The 23,414-nt window shown below is 36.1% G+C and overlaps 1 protein-coding gene across 3 annotated transcripts in view; it reads left to right on the top strand.

Annotated features, from left to right (window-relative positions):
- TTLL7 (tubulin tyrosine ligase like 7) overlaps positions 1–22,205 on the top strand; it is a 65,392-nt gene extending 43,187 nt beyond the window's left edge. For 2 of the 3 annotated variants that reach the window (XM_083867125.1, XM_083867126.1), the window contains 7 exons: positions 2,541–2,736; positions 3,427–3,707; positions 6,632–6,766; positions 8,448–8,528; positions 12,276–12,436; positions 16,498–16,671; positions 19,903–22,205. In XM_083867125.1, coding sequence (XP_083723251.1) covers positions 2,541–2,736; positions 3,427–3,707; positions 6,632–6,766; positions 8,448–8,528; positions 12,276–12,436; positions 16,498–16,671; positions 19,903–20,023 — 1,149 coding nt within the window. In that variant the 3' untranslated portion in view covers positions 20,024–22,205. Of the gene's footprint in view, positions 1–2,540; positions 2,737–3,426; positions 3,708–6,631; positions 6,767–8,447; positions 8,529–12,275; positions 12,437–16,497; positions 16,672–17,008; positions 17,105–19,902 lie in introns of those variants that run through there. The other variant, XM_083867127.1, reaches the window with a different exon arrangement.
- The last annotated feature ends 1,209 nt before the right edge of the window (positions 22,206–23,414 follow it).

The raw sequence follows: 23,414 nt of genomic DNA, 5'->3' as shown, positions 1-23,414 counted from the left end.
TTCAAAAGGGCATCAGCTCTTCCCTGTAAGGCTTAAGGTGCATATGGCCGATGACATGCCTTTAATTGGCCACCTCTTCATAAAGAGGCTGCTAGGAGATATGTAATGTCTAAGTGTTTATCTATACAGAAATTTGGTGAAAGAGGGAGGCAGTAGAAAGTACTATTGCCTGTCAATCTGTCAGATAAGAGAATAATCCAGCTGTAAACCTCATCTTGTAACCATAAAATCCTACAAATAAAGAACTATTTGCATATGTAGGATCTAATAGAAAAAAACCCCAACAAAACAGTCCCAGGACCTGTACTTTTCATGTCATGTAACCCAGTATGAAAGGTTCTTTGAGAAGGTCATGGAGTCTGTCCCCCCTTAAATTCAGTGGCTGCCCTGCTGACAGAAGGTACTCTTAGGTCAAGTGCATTGCCTTGAGTTGCAGCACTCTTCCTAGAAAAAAACCCAACAGTCAGGACTGAGAAAGCTAACAAAGCAACTGGAATAGTTAGGAGAGAGCGGTGTCTTCCTCCTCATGCTTCTCCATACATAGAAACATATATACATGTCTATGTTTCCGCATACATATCTATACGTAGGAGAGGTTGAGGGCTGTGTACGTATAAATAAATACAAGCTTTGTGCGTAAGTTATTCCATATTTGCTGGGATTTTCAGCCTTATTTTTATTTGAACGTGATTAGGAACTTAGTGTAGGAAGAAAGAAATCAAGAATTTCACAGAATGAAGGCATTTTTATCCTGCATTTAAAGTATTGCTGAGTTTTACATAGATGGAGAAGTGCATTCTGGAAATGTCCAGTTTATTTATAGCCTCTAGAGGGCTCCTGACACCTACACACTGTCGGGGTTACCCATGCGTGCTGGACAATGAACTAAAGAACTAAAATAACAGATATTGTAGAGGAAATGAGAAATTACTTTTAATTCTTTCGGTATAAGATCAGGTGAGTTTAATCACAGAAAAATTGGGTTAGCATAAGGGTAAAATCAAGGTGATTAGATGAGCTAGGCAATCAGATATGTCTTTAAGAGATCAGTTTATACCCAGATTCAGCTATTATTTGTCATTATTGTTTTTTGTAATTTCTTTGGTCTTTCTTTTTATTCTTTGTTAATTGATATTGTTTACTGTAGAATGTGTGAGGAACATGTATATGACAAGTGGAATAAATCTATCTTAAAGCCCCTGTAAGCTGTGATTGAAAATGTTTGTTATAACTTGTGTAACTCCTCAGGAATGTCTGATCAACATGTCTCCATCATACACAGCATTTCATGATAAGAAGAGCTATTTTTAATAAAGTGATACGTGTTGAGGCACCTTACTTTTATCCCTTTGGCAGACAGATACATATCAACATATTCTTTGTGTAATAACAATTGTCAGGGCTTTCCTCAATGCAATATTCTTCTCTAACTTCTCCATATCTGATCTAATAGCTTGGGATGGCATAAACATACTCTTAGTGGCAAAAATCCCTTCCCTTCCTTTTCTGGAATAGAAGTTTAGGTAGCATCTATTTGGTTATAAAGTGTATCCAGCACAGTGTATGAAAACAACAGGTGGTTTTTGGGCTTTTTCCTGTACCCTCATAATAAATCTAGGCACATTACATTATGCTAAGACCTTAGGAAAATTTAAATTCTTCCTGAGAGTTCTTTTTCACTTGGACTCAAAGTAGGTCCAGAAATTATGATTTTAATTTTTTTTTAAATTTGGGCTTTAATTGCAACCCATTAAGTAGATGAGGCCATCAGCATAGCTTCTTATAGCTGAGAGTGACTGGAAAGAAAGTGTGTAGGAAAAAAAAGGTGACCACTTAAGCCTACTTAGGAGAACAGATGTAATGAAAGATACTGCATTTTTTGTGTCTGACTGATGGTAGATGGAAGACGAAAAATTTTCAGTTGTAGTTTCTATTCTTGGATCAGTTTCTCTGTCTCCAGCTTTTTGGTTTTTGTCTTGCAGTATCCTTGGTAATAGCACTGGATTAATTAGCTAATGACACTGAATCCCATGTGCATATGAGGCACCAAGAACCCCCATCACAGCTTGCTATGTATTCTTTGGTTTCTGCTCTCTGCAGAATGTGGATTAATCACTTTCTTTGTAGAAGTGAAACAGCCAAAGTTCCCTGATGTATTTTTCTACTTCATGTTGATCACTGTTAAGCTTCAGTTACTGCAAATATCAGTGAGGAACCTGAACTGATTGTAAATGGCATTCTGTATTATGATTTCAAACCATAATTCAATATGTTTGGTAGTGCAATTCATACTTAAAATAATTTCCCCCCTCCCCTTACATATTATGCTGCTCTTCATGTGACAAAAATTAGAATGACAGTGGAGTGAATTTAATGAAATATTTTAGCAACTATTCTAAAATTTAGGACAAACTTCCAATCTAATTTAGGAGGGTTTATAGCTGTGCAAATACGGCCTGAACCTGCCTGAATCACGGATCTAGTGTGATAGTTGGCTGTTTCTTTGGGATTCAATTTCTTGGGTGTTTTTTCTTTTTTAGCCCTTGTGTTCAATGCCAGAAAGTGCACATCCCGTAAGGAAACCGAAGAACTACAGCAGTGACAGTAGCTGTGAGAGTGGTAGCAGTATGTCAGAATCGGGAGAAGAAAGTGAAAAGGAAGATCACAATGAAAAAAAAGAGAAAAAAGTTTCGTATGATCTTGAAGAAAATAAATACAAATCTTTGGAACGATCAGGTAAGTTAAACAATCACTTTTCCAAGGAAGTCTGACCTTGACAATGACTTCTATTAAATTCTTTCGTCTTATAGAATGTGTCAACTTTGTATCTCAGGGTTAAGCACTGGTTTGCTTGTTTCAGTTTCTTTAAATGTTTTCTAAATTAATAAATATATCATGTTATTTTTTGTTTTAGTGGTATTTTGTCTCAAAAAAATTTATATGTACTTGCATAATGCTGCTTCTAAATTTTTATATTTCATAGCAGCATTTATTTAGCTGAAAACTGAATAGAAAAAATGTTGTAACTATGCCATAGCAAATGAGAGATACTGGATCTGCAAATATGGGATCCATTGAACAAATTTTCTCTCCTATTTCCATATCTTTATTGTCAGGGAACCACACACAGAAGTCATGTACATTTTGACCTAAAGAGCACATACCCTCTCTCATAAATCTCATGCTTGTTATAGCGGATTGGAGTCAGCCTAGTTAAAGCTGAATATGAGGAAGGAATAAATATTCCTATAAGTATGTAAATTCTGTATTATTGGGATCTGACACAACTGACTTCTACATATATAGTTGGTAGTCAACACCCATTGTAGTATATCTGTGCACACATTGATCATATGTGTTTAGTTACAAAGACTGAAACATAGGTGTTAAGAAAATAATAACATCATTAATTTAATCTGTCTGCAGGTAGAATGAACTGCAAGCCTTCAAATAAAAATGTAAAGTCTCCATCAAATTCGTCCCCCACGTCATCCGCAGGCCCAATGAGGCGTTCTGTGAGCTGCCCGCGGTCCATTTCCGTACTCACTATGCAGTCCCCGGGAGCTGAGCAGCGCCCCCTTTCAGCCAAAGCATCGCTCCAAATGCAGAGAGCATCCTCAGTCAACAGGTCTCACTCTTTAAGTCGTAGCCCATCTTCAGCCAGATTCCCTCAGACAGCCACCGTGGGAACTATGAACTCTTCAGGGGTGAGTTAACACCGCAGTTGCATTCAAAATGTGTTCCATTTTTCTCTAAAACTCAATAAATACATTAGTAATTTTTGCAACTCAGAAAACTTGAGGTGCTGTAGTCAAGATTATTCTGACAGACACTTGAGCATATAAGATCTCTAGACCTGTATGTGTTATGGGATGAGTGCCAGCTGTGATATCTCAGTGTTCATGGTGCATCAACACAGATGTTACATTTTGTGGAAATGGGAATCTTAAGAGAATGGGAAACCTTCACTTTGTGAATGGGAAACCTTCACTCCTGAATAGGCTTTTGAAGATAGAAAGGATCATAATCTCTCTTAAAATTTTTCTGTAATTTGTTTGGGGGCTGCTGGTTCTGATGTAAGGCTGTACCTACCTTCCAAATCTTTACAGTCATTTTCCAACAAATACATCCAGGTTTCAAACCCAGTGTATAGTCCAAGGGTAACTACATTTTGCCAGACTAAAACACTAGTAAGTTTTTATATGGCCATCCATTGTAGAAGAAGGTGAGATTAATTTTCAACCTACTGAACTTCTTTTGCATATGCTGTACCACTGCAGTAGAGCTCTACTTCCAAAGTGGACAACTGAAAATTTACACAGTGCTTGTGGTTTTTGGAATTTGCCACTGCAATAACTGACTCAGAAGCTTTTTAAAAGCTCAGATACTTTTAAAAAAAAGAAGTATCTTTCATTTGAACCTGCTTCTTGAGACAGACAAGCAACTGGCCCAAATAATTAATAGATCAGATGAAACACTTTTAATTGTTTAGAATTTGTGTGATTAGTTGTACTTTCAAAATGTACTTCTGGATCATGTACATTTTTTTTACTTTGTTAGCTGATTGTCATCCTCTTTGGTATCTCCTTCACAGCCCAGACAGTTCTTCTTTTGTGTTGGCGTGATGGAGCCTATATTCACTGCCTATGGACAGTGTTTGCAGGGATCAATCCCCAGGCTCATTCAGGATTGTATTGCCTGCTGGTGCCAAAGCATTTCCATTTGTGCTTTGCTGCCTGACCTATGTATTTCATCACCCAAATTTGTGCGGAAATGGGGCAAAACAAATTGGCACTTTTGACCCATATTTGCTGCCTCTCTGTATTGTGATGAGCTTTGATTGTGAGAAATCCTTTTTGTAATGCTAATTAACTTGCTTCGTAGTATTTACTATCTCTAATCATCATTTTTATCCGGTAGAATGCTCATTGTCTGTTTTGCCTGTGAGGCTTTGTCTAAATGATGAAAAAGGATCCTTTTAAAATTGTATGCTGACATCTTGTGAAATACTCCTTAACATGGTTTTCCATCTTTAAAGTCAGATAATAGAATTGAAAAGACATTAAGATTGTGTCTTCACAACAACGTGTTAAAGGTGTTTTTTATCACATTAGCTATCTCAAGTTTAAAAAGTACCCTTCTATCATCACAATGTACTCTGAGAGTTTAATGAGACAGTACTAATATGGATTTTTCTATTCACATTAACTTTATATCAAATACAAATTACTGAAAGATTAAAAGCAGTCTCTTACCATCTGATGGTAAAAATGGGCTACTCACTTAAATTAACATTAGTAAGAAAGCATATTCTCTTTTTCATTGAGAAAGCTCCACCACAGAAATGATCTTGATGTGCAGAACAATTACTTTGGGTGATAGAGCTTAGGTCATGCTTCCTAAAAATGATGTGAATAAAATTACTTACAGAATTGATAAGAACTACTTATAATTTAGCACTGTGTTCTGAATGGAATTCTGTTCATAATTATTTTTGCAACTAAGAATAATATCATATATATTACTGCTAGAATAACATTAAAATTGATAAACTGTGACTTACTAAGAAGAAATCATTTGTGCATGATAAAGTGTTAGTTTATCTATCCTCTGGGCAAGAAAAGAGCAGTACACTGCCATTTTTGGAGTCTGATGAGACTGCTCTAAACGCAGGGAAACAAAATTTAAAATAAATCATTTACAGTTGGCAATTACAGACATATTCTTATAAGAGTTATAAACAAAAATGGATTTGAAAATATTTGCTGTCTTATTACCTCAGCCACATTAACATGTATCAAATACCAAAGTATTTTTTGTGCTTGAAAATAGTTATCACTCAAATAAAAATATCCTTAAGTATTGTAGTTGTTACAGAATACAAAGATTAGAAGTGTCTAAAAATTTTGAATTTTACTCTTGAAAAACGTTAAAATTAAACTGACTTGGTCTTGCAAATGTGAAAATGCAAAAGTATGTGAAAGTAAAGAAAGAGGATCAGAAACACATTCGACTAGTGTTTAATGTTTTAAAGAAGACCCCCAAATCCTCCAGGAATGGTCCTCTGCAGACACTGCAGTGTTGGTGTAAAAGCACTGATACTTAAAACAAAACTCTGGACAACTGAAAGCACTGTCAGACCCCTTATTGACTAAAGAAGGAAAAAAGTGTCCTTTTTAATGCTTCCTGAAATCTTGGCCCTGTGATGTATTGCCAGTTTATGTTAAATTGTTGAAGTGAGGAACTGAAAGGATGACTAATAATAAAAGGATGACTTTTTATGACTAATAATATTTTTCATTATGTTGAATTTAAATTCAAAGTCTGTTATCTCAATTTCAAATTTATACTTTAAACTGTGGGCACCATAAATATGGAATATATGTTTGCTTATTCTATTTCAAACAAACTTAGATTTAAACTGTTTTTCTTGGATTTCTTGACGACTCTAAGTAATGGTGATGCATTAATGGATGTGATACATATTAGTTCTGTATTAGATAATATGTCTATGCACTTTAATAATATATTTTATGTCACTCTAGAATTTTTTTTTGTCAAGCAAACATCTTTGTAATGTGATTTAATGGAACGCTTGAAATGTTTCCCTCTGCTTCATGTTGGCTTTTAGAGTGAGTCTTTGCTGCAACAGAAAACAAAAGAGCAAGAACTTGCTTTGACAAAAGAGACTCTTGTCCTTATCAATGACTTGAGACTCAAGTTCCCAGGAAAAACAAATGAAGAATCGGAATTAATTATAGAAGATGTAAGTATCTATAAATAAGAAAGAAGAACAGGCTAGACACTGTTTAGGCTACTGAAATGAAGGAAAGCAAAAAGCTCCATCTATGATTCATTAGCTCCTGTGGCCCTAAAACTTCCAGAACTCGGGATAACTCAAAAGAATTTGAAAGCTTGGAGCTTTGTATCCTTTCTGACCTTAAAAGAGCAACACTGAAAACATTCCTATGTCCTTATAAAATATATGAGAAATAATCAGGAGGGTTAGGAAAATTCAGTTTTTCATTGTAGAGAAAGTTCAAACTTTTAAGTAAGCCAAGAAGAATGTTACAATTCATATTTCATCTGATATTGTTAAAACAGATCCTGACCTGTTTAACTTGCTCTCAAGCAGGCCTACTAGAGAACTCAGAATTGTACGCTGCAGGCAGAATGGAGGTTTGAGGGTCATGAAGAACACCAGTCACATGCTTTTTGGCTCTTGTAGTCTACCAAATTAGCCTTTCTCACATCTAATGTTGTCCTGAGCCTTTGTAGTTTGGTGTCAAAGACGTGAAACAATGCCAAACTAAAGGTCAATTAAACCCCAATACTTAATATTAATATATATAAGCAGAAATTGCATGCTGTCTAAATACCCTGTAAATGTTTAATGCAAAGAAGCTAACAGGATGGGGGAAAAAAATAAAGATAGATGTTCTCTTCTCAGTTTAGAAGAAAAATGAAAGGATTCAAATTAACACCTGTGCTCTCATATGGTGAGCACAGTCCCTGATATGTTGAAATTCATCTGATTTATATCTGGCCAGAAATGTCCCGAGCTCTGTGAGCTTCCAGAATGTTGGTTATGTTTCTAGTAATCTCTGCAGCTATATTGGAGTGGAAAGGAATTCTGTAATGATGGTTGATTTGGTGATGGGGGAAGATAGTATTCACAACCAGCAGATTGAGCTCCCCAGAAGCAGAACTAAAATTCTTCATTAGATGTTGTCCCTGATGCCCTGAGTGTGCACAGTTCCATGTGAGGGGTTGCAAGTGTTCCATCTGGCTGTGCTTCCTCACTCACCACCAGCCTGGGCAGCCCTGCACCTTCCTGTGGCAGAACTCTTAAAATTCATCTGGCCACAGGCAATTCCTGATGGGAAACAGTTCATCATGGAGGAAGAGAGTGCTGGTAAGACAGGACTTGTTGAAGGTCTGGAGAAGAGTAGAAAGATAAAATAACAAAATGAGAATAAAAATGTATTTTTGCAACTTGAACTATTCTGGTAGCACTTAGATTTTTGTGGAAGGAGAGTGTTGCAGTTCATATATGATTATTTATAGAAAGGATAATTTCCAGGTATGTCTAATGTCCCATATGCAGCAAAATCCTTCACTATTTAAATAGATCAGCAATTATGCATTATTGAACTTACTACTCTCAAAAAATCTGAGTCAGTCAAGACAACTTTTTAACTGCTTTGTAGTGTATGATTGTCAGAATCAGGTAGAAAAGAGGGTAGTATTAAACTGAAGCATCACACAGATTTTTGCAAATGTTGTCCCACATAAATTTGCAAATATTTGGCTATTTCTTTTAGAGAAAACTTCTCATAGGGTTCTTTTAGATGCTCACATTTTTAAGGGTTAGGAGTGCTCGTGAATGAAAGACCAGCATTCAGTTGTTTTAATGTGTATTTCTTCTTGTTTTACAATGACCACAGATTATGGATAATTGGAAGTATCATAAAACAAAAGTGTCATCCTTTTGGTTGGTAAAACTGGATTCAGCAAAGCAACGAAAAGTAAGTGACATATTTCATTTCCAGAAAGTTGTCTAAAGAAGATGCATAGCAGTGTTTCTACTGGTGATTAGCAGTAGCTGGGAGTGACTTGAGATGCCAAAATACTGGCTCTTGGTACTAACATAGATATGCATTGATTCTATTATAGGACATTATGTTGCTCCATATTTGGAGAAGCATGATTGTTCTGGATTATAATTTAAAAATCAATTATTCAGAAAATTAGTTCTACTGAAAAGCAAACAAATAAATGATTAGTGCTTAAATACCTAAGTTCTACATAATATTCTTAGAAGGGTATTCACTTGGCAGATTTGATTGATAAGGGCTACACCAGTCAGCAGTTTCAGACCAGGCATATTAAAACTCCATTAGAGGTAGTGATACTGCTCTTGGCTGTGCAAGTATTTGACCCACAGTATTAGAATAGATCATGTTGAATAAAAAATGGACCTACCAAGCAAAGAATTTTCTCCTTTATGCATTATTTCAGAAAGGCTCCAGTAGAGGGTAGTTCTGCCCTTTATTTGACTGGCAGTCATGTTAAACCAAGGGCACATGTACAAAGTCAGGATGACAGAGATTGATGTGCCAGGTTGTTACTTACAAAAACTGCACAATCAGAAATGTGGACTTTTTGCTCTTCTTGTGAGGACATCTTTTACAACTTCAGGAAACTTATAATTCCTGAAGCACTAGTGAGCCCTTCATCTTTGCTTGCACTGGAAATGATTTGCCTTTTTTTTAAACTGCTTTTAACCTCAATCCCTTCAAGCAATCAGATAGTTATTCTTAGAAGGGTAGTTTATAAAAACGGATTAACTTTGACAATGACATTGCAGCTGAGGACTGCCAAATGTCTTTTGTTGATTTGAAAGAAGTATGTTTTATATTCCAATGAGGTGGGTGAAGGAGAAATGAGCAAGGAGGAGAATATTTATGCAAGTAAGGAATCTGTCTCAAAGGTACCTTTCTCAACTTTGTGAAATACAAAACAGAATCTCAGTCCCCTTCACTCTTACTTACTGGGAAATTCTAATACACATGAAGAAAATACCTGGGCAATGTGCTAGATTTCACAATGTTCATCCTTGACAGCTGTATTTGCTTAACAATTACTCAACATGATACAGAAAAATTAAACTTACACTTATATTCTTAGTGTGTAATATTTTGGCATTACAGTGCGGGTACAGGAGGCATTCAGAAGTAAGTTGAGAGTAAACCAATTAAGTCAATTCATGTAAAAAAGAAAAAGAAATTTAACCTCTAAGACTTTCAGTACTAAGAGATTTTGGTATGGGAGGAGTTATGACTGCTTCATGTTGCATCACTTTACATTTTTTTTTAAGTGTTTTGATGGTTACCAGAGGGTTTTGAATATACCCTTTCATAACATCTTGTTCTATTATACCTAGATAATTTGTTTTGTTAAAGTAAATGATGTAAATTAAACAGAAAGATGAAGGCAAGCTAGGGAAATTAACTTAGAAAAATGGAGATGTAGGTTTCATGAAGTTCCAGCCCTTGTGCAATGCCATGTTTCTTTTCTTACATGGATGCGTTTTTTTGCCATGTTTGCAATTTACGAACAATTAGCCGGCACATTTCCTGCTCTGGCGTATTGGCAATATCAGCACAGTAAAAACAGCAAGAAAGATGTTTTTTTTCCAGAGTACCTGGCAGCCTGTGGCTTGCTCTAAGATGTTCAGTTCTTAGTTTTCTTCAACTCCAGGCACTACAGTAAAAGAAGAAACTACACTGGCATTGTTGTTCTTAGCTTATGTCTTTTGGACTAGTGAGAGAGTCTATACAGGGTGGAATAATTCTTTTTCACACAGGGAGATACTATTAGCCAGTGAAACACTGCAAAGAAATGTAGGGCTGATCCTTAATGTGCTTTAGGCTCTAAGTTGTTTCAGATGTGTGTTTGACTACAGATAGTGGCCATGTGTGTGGGAATGCCTTGGACAGGTGAGACACAAGGAAAAGGGCTTGAGAATCAGGAAGGCTGATGCTGCTAAGGAAGTGTCTGAAAGTCTGGGCTTCTTCTACAGGCATGGGACAGTCCAAAACTTGGGTTTAGCTCCTGCTGGCACTAACAAAGATCAGCACCCTTAGATTTTAATATCTTACTCTTTCTATCTCACTCTTTGGGGAGGAGTGGGCCATGGGTGTGGGTTTTAGTGCATTAGACACCCGCATTCATAAAGATTCCCAACAGGGAGGACAGTAATGTATTTTGGGTTATTGTGTGCATGAAATTATTGCAAGACCTGTGCATGCAGACTAATCCCAAGTCTTCAAAAATAATTTAAACAACATGGAAAAAAACATATTTCATCAAGGCTCTCATTATTAGGTATCAAAAATTTTCTGCCTATTAGGCATACCACATGGCTTCCTTGTGCTATTGCAAGCATTTTGTTTATTTAAACTTTGTTTTCTTCATTGTCAGACAATTTATAAACAGTTTGTTATGTAGGACCTAAAAATTGCAATTCCACACCCTTCTTCCATACTTTACTATTCTACTAAATCTCTTTCACCTTTTGAGAACCATGATTCACCATGTGAATCAGTTTGTCCTACATATCTGAAAGTTTCCAGGAAAAGCATTGTACCTTCTAATTTATAAAATCTCATACCAAATTAGCAAATACCTCCATCTGTTCACCATCCTCTTGAATCTGATTGGTTTTTTGGAAGATGCTGTTAGGCAAAAGAGGCAGAGAGGGTGTTTCCTTTAAAGGAAATTTCTTGCATTTAACTGTCTTTTTTCTTGATAGTTTATGTGCACCGTAGGCTTTTTTTTGTAGGACAGATTTTACACTATCCAGAGTGTCAATATGGGACCTAAATACGACTTTGGTCACAAAACTATTCCCAGACTTACTGATAGTATCTAAATAGACAGAATCCAAGACACTCTGGAGTCTGATTCTCTCCAGGGCTTATGAAGGGAACATAGAGGACTGAGTTAAGAGAACGTCCAGATATTTAAAAGCAGGCATGATGAATCCCACCTTCCTTCCATGCCCCAGTTCAGTGGGATGTGCAAAGGTGTGTCCAGGACTCTGGAAAGTTGGATGTACAGATGTCTAGCACTATACTGAACGCAGCTCAGCCTCTATGCTCTTGAATTTAAATGAAATCTGTATGTAATAAATCCATGGCGTGTCCATGAATGTTTCTATTTTAAATATCTCGCTGATTATTTTCTTACTTACTGATTTCATTGTCTCCAGCCAGATACACTAATATGGTTTGATTCAAGGTAACACTGAGCTTAAACAGATATTAAACCACAGGCAGTTTGTGGTTTTTCATGACATTTTAGTTCTTTATAAAATAGATGGTATTTTATAAGGGAGTGCAAAAAGAAGATATACAATACTTAGGTTAATTAAGTTGGTTCTAGTCTTTATTGTGTCCATTTTGTTTCTTTTTACCCTTTCTGTCATTTAAACGAGCTAGTATTGAATAGACTGAAAAAACAGAAATTAACTTTTTGGTAATAAAAATAAAATACTTTGATTTGGCCTTAGAAATCGTTACTAACAGAAAGAACATATAATAAAATTAGCTGATGAATGCACAGAAATGAACCCCAGATCTCTGTAGGAATGTACAGGTATGCAGTCATATGTACAGGGATAGCTGTCTCTATGTGTGCAGGGCAGCAGCCATCAGCTGGGTTCTGATTTTGCAAAATGTCTTTGATTTATTTGGAATGCTCTTTCCTAGGTTTTGGATATAGTCAGGACAAGTGTCCGTGCAGTTCTACAGCATGTCTGGAAAGCTCCAGACATTGAAAATTTATATCTCTACCGTCTTTTTAACCGTGTATTTAATCGCTTACTTTGGAGCCATGGTCAAGGCCTGTGGAACTGTTTCTGTAATTCAGGGTAAGCTGATTCTTCTTTTCTTCTTCTTCATAACTTCACAATTACAATCAATGCTGGCAGAATTTGTTGCTCATTTTCATTCACAAGAACAATGGAATACATTGAACTTGTTTTAAAAGCACTGTAAGATATATAGTAGAATTAAACCTAGCAATCAAGGCCAACCTTTTCAGAAATGGAATCAAACATTTAGTAATGCATTTACAAATATAATAATCTAAGGAAAAAAAAATCGAATATTCAAAAGATTTCAGCCTTAAGCCAACTCTTTTACTGGATGGTGCATGATTTTTAGGCCAGACCTCTGTGTCAAAGGTGGCCTTGCCATCAACAGAAATCATTGTATCTGTTTATGCTCCAGACTCATAGGGAGAGTTTAGTCACAAGTGCAGCTGACATTTCCTGCCAGATGCAATGCCACTTCTGTGATTTAATAATAAACAGTTCAAATTTCTGTGCTTGATGACATTCACTGTTTCCCATACTAGTACAAAGATAATTATATGCAGAATATGAAATGTCCGAATAAGCAGGTGGTTTTGGTTTGGGTAGCAAATACAAGTTTTCTACAGGGAGGAAAAGATCTGGGCATATAAATAAGTTCAATAACCTACACTTCAGAATCTACATTCCTGAAATCAAAGATATTGGTAGAAATATGGATTTGGGGGATCATATCAAGGGTATTAAACAATTCCTCCCACCCACCAATTTATTTGTAAAATAAGAATAAAAATTTTAAAATATGAAATATATTGCATACAAAAAAGGATATTTTCTCTGTTAGTATATAAAATATATAAAGAATGGGAGAGGGTTTTATTAGCTTGCATAAGGTGTTCTAAGAGATATACTGAAAATGAACTACAACAATTAGTATGCTGCTGGATATTGTATGTGCAAAGGAATCAAGTCAGTATGTTGTTCACATATAGTCATTTATCATATGTGGAGAACTCACACATTACCTTGTTAGTTGTTTCCCAAGAAAATGGATAACAAGAAGAGGGATCTAAGGGGTCCAAAAGATCAACAGGTCTTTTACCATCATCTTCTTTACAATTTTTTCTTTTCTTCGTGCTAGAAGAGGTGTGTGAAGTCTTGAGTACAAGCTCAATTCTTTTGTGATTATAAAATAAGTGGAGCCATTCTTTGACAAAGATCCAGTTCCTTGTAAGAGGAGTTGTTACATAAAAATTTTAAAAATACTGTAAAAGTAATATATAAATATCCAGTATGTGTAATACAGTGCATGTAATGCACTTGTTCCTGATAATTCAGGAATTCCTGATAATTTCTGAATCTAGAATTCATGGCAGAAAACAAAAAGGCTGTTTGCACCTTGCCAGGATGTTTATTCATTTACAAGCATCCTTCTTGCCCCATAACATACAACTGAGAACTCACTACAGCACCTCTGCAGTGGAGAGGCCAACTTCTCATCACCCTTCCCCAAGAGTTCATTGTGCCATTTTAAAGAATAGATTGGAATAAACAGGGCACGTGTAGAATTTGGAGAAATATGTTGCAAAAAGGCTATTAATGTGCTGATCCAGAAACAACATTACTATATGAATATACGTTAAAGAGTGTAGTATGTTCACTGTTCATAAGATAGATGTTTTGGGAGAAGAGTGGAGCTAACGGCCTTAAGGTTTCCTCTTGCTGGTTAGATCTCTGCTAGGTATGTGCTATTTTAATGAAAAGAAAGAACAAAGAAAATCTCTGTGAAAAAAAAGGTGATGTAGAGGGTTTCATAAAGGTTCATTTGTTTTACTGTATAATAAACAAAACTAATAGAAAAAAACTACAAGAACCAGTTGACTTCAGATGGTTATAAAAAGAATAACACATAATTGATCACACTGTACAATCCAGTATAATACTCTTTTTTATATCTGGTGAGGACTCTGTGATTTCATACTAATGTATGGAAGGTAAAGTTACAGCATAACCAATTAAACTTAGGAAACAGACTTCTGATCCCTGTTGATTGCAGTATAATGGAGAATAAGCTGAATCTGTCTAACACATGGAGAAGGTCATTATATGAAAGGTCATTAAAATTCATGGGTATGTTTCCAAATCTCGGCTTTTGTTATTAGGGTAACTATATATCACCAGTTTATAGTCAGCCACAGTTGCAGCAGGCTGTATATTATTTGTCACTGAAAAAATGCCTCTTAACTGTAGAAAAGTTATCACAAGGTCCAGAACCTAAGAAATTTATCAGGAAGGTTTTTTCTACAGGATTTCTGAGTTTTATGGAGTGAATTATAATGTAATTACATGTAGCAATGCAAATCCCTTGAACGAATGTAATACTTAGACTGTCATCTTGCTACTTTCTTCCAACATGACTTCATGAGGAAAGACTGAAGACAATAGATTAATTTCTATGTAAAAATACATGTGGACAGTTCCCAAACAGAAAACAATTGAGAAAAATACATTAAAGAAAAGTAGTAGTATGGCTCAATGATCCTAAGAGGTCACTTCCAACCTAAATGATTCTATGATTATTCAGTTTGTGAGTTTTGATGTATACAAACAATACTTCTTAAACAATTGAATGGTAATTAAGGATGAATGCTTGCATCATTGAAATTAGTGTTTACAATGAAAATTCTGTAGGACTGAATGTTTTCAGCTGGAACATACCATGTAGATAGAGGAGGCAGGCTGACAAATCAGTTAGCTATACATACAGTATAGTCTTTTAGTCATTAATACTCTTAATTCCATCCTAATCATAGAATCATTGACTCATACAATGTTAAGGGGTTGGAATGGGCCTTAAAGATCATGTAGTCCCAGCCCCCCAGCCATGGACAGGGACACCTCCCACTAGACCAGGTTGCTCAAGGCCTTATCCAGCCTGGCTTTGAACCTTGAGAGGGTTGGGACATCCACAGCCCCCCTGGGCAACCTGTGCCAGTGTCTCACCATGCTCACAGTGAAATGCAGCCAAGTTTAAAAAAATCTTACTAGGCAGGAGTGAGCTTGCTGGTTCTATGATGTTGTTTTAAGGACGAACTTTCTACACTGGTGTTGTGAAATCTGCTGCTGCTCTCTGTGGGCAAGGCTAAATCAGCCTGGATGTTATGTTGAAGCCAGATGCAGCAAATTTTCCTCACTCTGTGAAGTGCTTCTTTCATATACAAACAAAAAAGCTCAAGCTTACAAACCATCTGTGCTACTGGATAATAATTTTGTCAAAAACAAGTCTTCACGAGCACCATGTTGCCTTTTAAAATAGATTGAATGATCTATAATTCAATCAGAATTTTGCACAAACAAGAATGTTGAGGTGTATGCAAAGAACTATTTATTGTAGTCTTCTGTGCTGAAACACACCTGGTTTCTATTGGTGTGGCAGACCTCGGTGGCTTTTTTTTTCCCCAAAGAAAAATGGCTTCTTAAGAAAACAAAAGGAATTTTTCTATAGATGTACTTTGCAAGTTGTACTTAATTGTAGATAATCAACCCCATGTGACCAGAGGAAATAATAAGCAGTATTTGAATGACTGAACTGAGAGACTCTCTTCATATGAATTTTTGGATAAGGAAGCAGAGCACCTACTAATCTCTTGTAAATTAATATTTGTTTCTTAGTATCATGTACCTAAAATAAAACTATTACTGTGCTGTGTGGACATTTAGAAATAATTTATTACTTTTATTAATTCCTTTAATATAATTTCATTCAGGTTAAAAAGAGTAAGTGTTTTGTGTTATTCCTGTTGTAAGACAAATACACAATTTGGTGACAGTAACTTTTTATGTGCTAAACCTAATTAATATCTCTGTAAACACTTTGGGGAACAAACCAAATGAAAAATGGCAGTGGACATTTCCCATATAAAGATTAACTTCTTACCTAGTGTTTTGGGCTCAGCATCTGCCACTATTTGTGTTAAATAGTATAAACCTTTGCTGTGCACACACAAGGCCATGCTTTTTCTCTTGCTCCTCTGTTATTAAATCTGATATAAAGCAGTAAAACTCTCAGATTGCAATTTGTGACAGAGACCATGAATTTGTTTCTTTTTCCGTAATAGGAGCTCTTGGGAAACCATGTTCAGTAAAGGCTCAGAGGCAGTGACTCCTGAGCAACTCCAGTGTTGCCAACGAATAGTACAGCTGTGTAAACATTGCCTGCTGGTAGTTTACAAACATTCATCAGATTCAAGAGGATCCCCAACTGGGATGAGCCTCCACTGGGATGATACAAGGTATAAATTTGAATATTTTCCTCCTAAATTGTATGTATTAAGAATAGTACTGGAATAGGTTTTAGTCCGTGTTGCTACCACTAAACTTTCTTTAAGTCTGGTTCCCTCTGTACTTAAGAAAAAAACCCAGCAAACTCCCCAACATTTCCCTTGATCCTGACTTTTCAGTCCTTCTTATCTCACTACCCCAGTCATGAAGTGCTACCAAAGGAAAACTTGACATACACATCTTGTGTGAAAGTGCACTTATTAAACTCTTGATTGCCTACTGCATAATTAGCTGCAGCAAAGGCTTTCCATAAAGTGAACTGAAAATCTCCTTTCTTCCCCTTCTCAGATCCCTCAAAGTCACTGTTTCCAGATTTACATTCCTAGAGGTATCCTAACATGTCAGATATTCTGGCTTCACATTCGCAGTGGGATGCTATAGGGGCACAGCTCCAGCCAAGGGTCAGGTAAGTGCCACCTGATTTACTGTATTGCACAGTTTTGCAAAGTTGATTTCCAAAACTTACGGATCTGAAGTTTTATTATTCCATCTTATGGAGTGTAAATATATTTTCAAACCTTGCAAAACAGCATCATATAGTAAAAAAATTATTTGGCACTTACCTGATTCTCCATTGGCTGGTTTAGTTCCCCAACTGGATACAATAGGGGCTATAACATTGTCAGTATAGGGATTACTGAGAATGTTCCAACTGTGACAGTCAACAATTTGCAATTAAACAATCATCGACAGAGAATTAAATGTCAGTTTTAAATTACTTAGGATCCAATTTCTATCCCATTTTAATTATTGTGTATATAAAATTAAAAATGCTTTGTTTATATAAAATATCTTACATATATTGTTACATAGAAGGGCTTTGTGAGTTAAGTATTATGTGAAAAACAAATTTTTGATATATTATCTGTTAAACTTATTTTATGACGTAATTGCTTATTTGATATATCTCAGATTAGTAATTTGATACACTGGACCCATGCTTTATTGACATGTGGATCTTAAGACACTCTAACATAATTTAAAGCCAACCAGAAACTAAATTTGTTTGATCACAGCAAAAGCAGAAGTATGTTAGCCACAAACCAATCATATTCAATATTAACATCTACTGAGTTATAGCAGAAGTATGGTAAAGCCATTTGGATTAGCTAAGACTAGAAAATCCCAACATTTTTATTGCCTTTACTGTTAATACTGCAGAAAATTTTACATCATGACCAACCACAAACTATTCAGACTGATCAGATTACTCAAATGTACTCAGCTAACATTTGAAATGCAATGAAAGGGACAGTCCAAGAGAACTTTCTCGTCTCCAGTTTCTGTATTTCTTTGGATGGTGAATGGAAGTTGTTCATAAATTTCATAGGCTAGAGGAATCTAAAGCCCTCAATATCCTAAATATCAGTAATGGGAGTGTCAGGACAACTCTGATTGATTAAAGTTACAGTCTTTATATTAGTCTCCATAAATGTTTCATCTAGACATGAATACAGCAATATACCAGTTAACCATGATATTCTGAACTTGTGAATATGAAAGACACATATGGAAATTAATTCTCTTGTCTGTTATGGACCACAATTTTAATGGTAATGAACTACTTTTCTAGAAATGGGAGAACCACAATACCAATTCACTTTTCACTTATATTTCTGTTTTTAATGAGTCTCCACTACTAATAATAGTTTTCCTGACCATAAAATTGTGTGGTCCAAGAAAATATTGGAGTATAATGTAATAATGTATGAGATGTCAATTTCTTCAAGACTTCATAAAATCTAATTTGAAGAACTTTGTTTTTTTCTGAGCACAAACCAATTTTTTATTTTCTTTGTGTTTTAAGAAACAAAAGTTTCTGAAACTAAAGCTTTCACAGTTTACAAATAGATAGCTGCTAACAGATAGCTCTTTAGCTGGGAAAACTTATTTGTACAGGGAGAGATAAAAAGATAATGAAAACTGCCACAGAGTTCTTTAATAATGTCTCAAATTTCTTTTCAATTCTCTCTCTTAACTGTAAATCCACTAAGTAAATAAAGCAATAGGACTGCTCAAAAACTAAACCAAAGTTTCTTAAAAAATTAGCTAAAATCAAACTGTGTAAAAAGTCATAAATTAACCTGTGTTTAAAAAAAGAAAAAAATCTACCACTAGATCCTTACAGCTTGCTAAATGACCTCATCTATTACATGGCATATTCTTAGGGAAGCATTAGAGTTTTTTACTGTATCATCAAGCAAAGGCAGGACTTGGTGTGGTGACATAGTGAAATGTCAAGCTCATCACCAACCAGTTCCAAATCAGATTTTATTTTTTCCCAAATTCTTTAAAAAATGTATCAGCGATAAAGTTTTTCTCAAGCTTAAACAAAGCACATGTGTGTACTTTCCTATATTGACACAATGGCACAAGATCAGCCTGACCAGTCTTTTAACTTATTTGTCATTCATCAATATGATTCACTAGAATTGCACAACAATTTTTAAGCAATAATTTATACAATGGGTTGTGTTAATCCATCCTAAGATTGACATAATTCATTGTGAAATTCTGATTTAGTATGGATGTTATTTTTGACAATTAACTTTTAGGTAATCACAGCATGAAAATATTTAAGAATTAATATTAGGCATATGATAAACTCCTGTTTGTATTATTATATGAAATACAAGCGATACAGTTGCCTGAATTTAAAAGGTAAATAGTCACTGATGTGAATTAGTAGGTTATAGGATCATTTCTTCCTTTACTAGAGTAATGATGATAACATGTCTATTCTTAGAGCATTAGAGCTGGAAACCAAAGCTGAAAATTGTTTTTGGTCTCTAATCAGGTGTTTTTTTTTGTTTTGTTTTTTTGTTTTTTTTTTTTTTTTTTTTTTTAATGATCCAACTTTTTATAAGATAGTTAATGTCATTTGCAGTTTTTGCCCAGTTTAAATTAAACAGGATTCTGTTGTTTATACAGGATTCTATTGTTTATTTATTTCATGGCTTGAAACATAAAGGACTGGAAAGATGTTTGATCCTCATACAACAGTTTAGATTCCTTTTCTGAGTTAGTTTGTGCCCATTGCCCTCTGTGTTTCATAAATAGCATTTACTGTACTGAACTTCCTGCACACACCAATTACTGTCTGGCACACAAACAAGTAATTCTTTTGCTTTTGAATGTTTCTTTGTCTGTAAACTTTGCTGTATTTTTCATATCCTTTCTAGGTATTTATTGCCAAGACCTTCACTGTTCATCCTGAAATCATCCTCATCCAAACTTAGCTGCAGTTCATCTGGAATGCCTCGCCCTAACATTTTGCTCACACACAGATACAGTCACTTGTGAAGTAAAAGGAAAATTGCTGTTTGTAAATAATAGCACTCAAATTCTTTTTTTTTTTAAACTTGTGATGGAGCTAAACATAAACACTGTTATATATTTCTTACCATCATATAGTAAAATTTAGCAGAAAACCTACTGTAAAAGCATAGCTTTTCTGGGAACATAATAAACCTTGTTAAGTTGTTTACACACACATGTGAATGTGAAGACCTTGCTAGGTTTATAAGTAATTCCTTCCTACTAGAAATGTTATTTTTGCTGCAGAATATATAAAATGGAATTGTTCTTGAAGATTCTATTACAGTATTACATTATTTTGTAAGTACGATACTTTGACTTGAAAATTATTTATTGTAAATTATATTATTTATTGTCTCAAATGTAATTTATCCTTTAACAAAGCAGATAATAAAAAAAATCTAGTAGAAGAGTAAAACTGTAACAGTTATAAAAAAATAATCTGATCAGTTCTTGGACATGTTTAAAATAAAACCTAAAACTCTGTAAGCCAAACCTAAGGCAGACATATTTTTATTTCTCCTCTGAAATGACAAGATCTATTTAATACTGCTATTTTTCTTAAAGGACATGATATAGTATCTTTTAGCCAAAGTGAAGGCATCTAGTACACAAACAGTAAAATATCAGTTTAGGCATTCACTTCCTAATTGGATTCTCGTAATAAAATGGAAGCCAATGTTTGTTTCCAGGATTTCATTCACATTACCTATATCCTGTGCCTTTAAGTTTCCTTTGGGAGCCAGCAGTCATCCTCAGCTCCACACGCATGCATAGTGCATAGGTTTTCTGTTACACTGCATAAGTGGTAAAGCAGACATTTTTAGGAAATACTGCAGCTTTAATGTATTATTTCAAACTTAAACTAATTGGTTTGTTGTAGTTTTTAGCATGCAATCCAGTACCTACTGTAGAATGTATCTTTGCAATGGACAGTATTTTCTAGACTGCTGACACCTGTAAGTGTTGAAAAATCTAATTCATTAGAAAGCTCTCATTTAGATCTAGATTCCTGAGGCTGGCTGAGCAGCACAAAACCAAAATGAGCCAGAGCAGGAACCTAGTATTGACAGGATTTGTAGCCTGAAAACATCATTCAGGTTTTGATACATACAGCCATTCATCCCACTCAGCATTGTGCCATGTGAGCCTTATTCATTAGAGAAATAATTATTAAACAAATCAGTTAACCTAGATTTAAAAATAATTAAGTTTTTTAACTGAGTAAAGAACAGAGTAGTTATTATTTACCAAAGACTCATGTACTTATGAATCATTTAACCCTGAAACGTGTTTGTAAATTATCAATGTATTTCAGGTATACTTTAAAAATAATTTGGGGGGTAATTATCCTCAGGAGCAAGTATGTTAGTGTTTTTTTAATATCCAGCAATTGAGGACAAATTTAAGAGATTTAAGATTGAAGTTGTATGGAAATGATTTTTTAAGAAGTTTTAGTCATAGGATATATAAAAACTGGGAATTAGGTTGAGATTTTGATGCCTGTGCTGTAGTGCCTCAGCTCTAGAGTTGCAGAATATATAATAAGAATATTTGTAAACAAATAAAAAACCCTCTTGAGATTACCAGATCAAAGCAGTCTTTTGGTCTGGTAAAGTCTTTTTAAGTTTTGTGGGAATACTAGTTCAGTAATATAGTATGTTCACATTAATTGTATTATCTCTTTTGGTCCATACAATGACTATTAAAGCATACTCTGGTTATCTGTATCACCTAATAAAAGCTGTAAATTTTCTCTTCTTGGAGGAGGCTTCCATTGTATTCTACTTTTGGCCATAAGGATCAGTTTCCAGCTGAGCTTGCCAGATCCAAACAAAGCTTTAGAATAGGAGGTTCACATGTCTTTTTGTCCCTTGAAAAAAAAAAACACAACAAAACCAAAAAACCAAAAAAACTTCACTAAGATTTCTATTTTTGAATGCCAGTGCTGGGCCAGGTCTGTCTGTACAGAATACTCGGCCAAAATAAAGAGGGCTATTAACCATACCTATGGACAAATCTAGGGGAAAAAAAAATACATTTAGCATGTACAAAAGTGGACCAGATGGTGGTTTACGTCTGACTTAATATATTTGTATTTCTGCTAACCTTTCCTAAAGTGGTCATGTGTTCCTAATAATGTGTGAACCAATAGCTTCAATAAACATCGTGCTACACTTTGCTGCAGCTCCTCAGACCCAGCGTGTGTGCTCTGCGGGTGAACTACGGGCCGCACTACAGCCCAGCTCCAGCTACTGCCATAGGTGGAGGCAGTTACCTCTTTCCTCTGCAAAACAGCAGCGATTTGCTTTGTGATCAGACCAGCGGGCCTAGTAACTCCTAATTAGTGTCCTGGAGCTCCTGCAAGCCCCGCTGTGGCAGCATCTGCAGCCTTTTGACAGCAGGCCTGCCCGCCCCGCATCCTTTGCTGGGGGCGCAGCGAGCCCATCAGGCGTGGCGGTGAGGGCGGCGCCCGCAGGGTCCGCGTAGCGCTACGAGAGCCCGGGTCTGTTTTCAGGTGCCTCGGGAGCTGCGATGCGAAGCAAAGGAACACTGAGGGATGTTACCCGCGGTGATCTTTACCGCAGTTAAGACACGACCGGAGCGAGCTAATGGTTCTGTGGCGGTGTGTCCCAGCCCGCTGCCCGCCCGGCTCTGGGCGCCTGAGGCGGCAGGCCCGGCCCGGCCCGCCCGGCGCTGGAGGGGAGCGGGGAGCGCCGAGCTCCTCCTGGGTCAGGAGCGGCACCTCCGGAAGCCCCTCTGCGTTCACTCAAAAATATCGCCCCTTGTTTTTATTATTATTCCCCGCGACGCGGTTTTTACAGTTAATCAGTCGGGGGGGGGGAGCGGGGCCGGGCGGGGCCGTGAGGCGGTGGCGCCCACAGGGCTCCGGGCCTGCCCCGGCCCTCGGGCTGCCCCAGCTCAGAGATGGGCTCCGAAAGGCCAGTTACTAAAAATTACAAACACTTGACGAGCTTGTTGAGGTCCAGAGCAAGGAAAATACTTTTTTGAAACCATTGCTTAAATGATGGAAGAAATGCTGCTTGAAGTACATCATAAGGACACCTATTTGTAGACCTTGGCCTTGGGTTATTGTCCTGCCTAGAAAGAATGTCTTCTACTCACTGTAGAAAAATTAGTCCCTAAGTGCTGGTGCTCTGTACTGAAAAGTAAACAAATTATTTAGCGTTAAAAATTACATCTGAAAGGTTCCTTACCTGGTCTAGGAGTTCTAGAACGAATTCACTTCTAAATAGGAAACCCTAAGTTTATGAATTATGACTTTCCCAGTATATTCAAGTGAAAATATTAAAAATATGCCCGGAGGAAGCTCGACAGTCTGCATTGATCAGCAGAGACTAGGAGTGTGAGGTTG

This window comes from Zosterops lateralis, assembly GCF_965231275.1.
Source record: "Zosterops lateralis genome assembly, chromosome: 9".
NCBI classification, from domain to species: Eukaryota; Metazoa; Chordata; class Aves; order Passeriformes; family Zosteropidae; genus Zosterops; species Zosterops lateralis.
The sequence above is the reverse complement of the archived record's forward strand: the minus strand, read 5'-3'. Positions and strand labels throughout refer to the sequence as shown.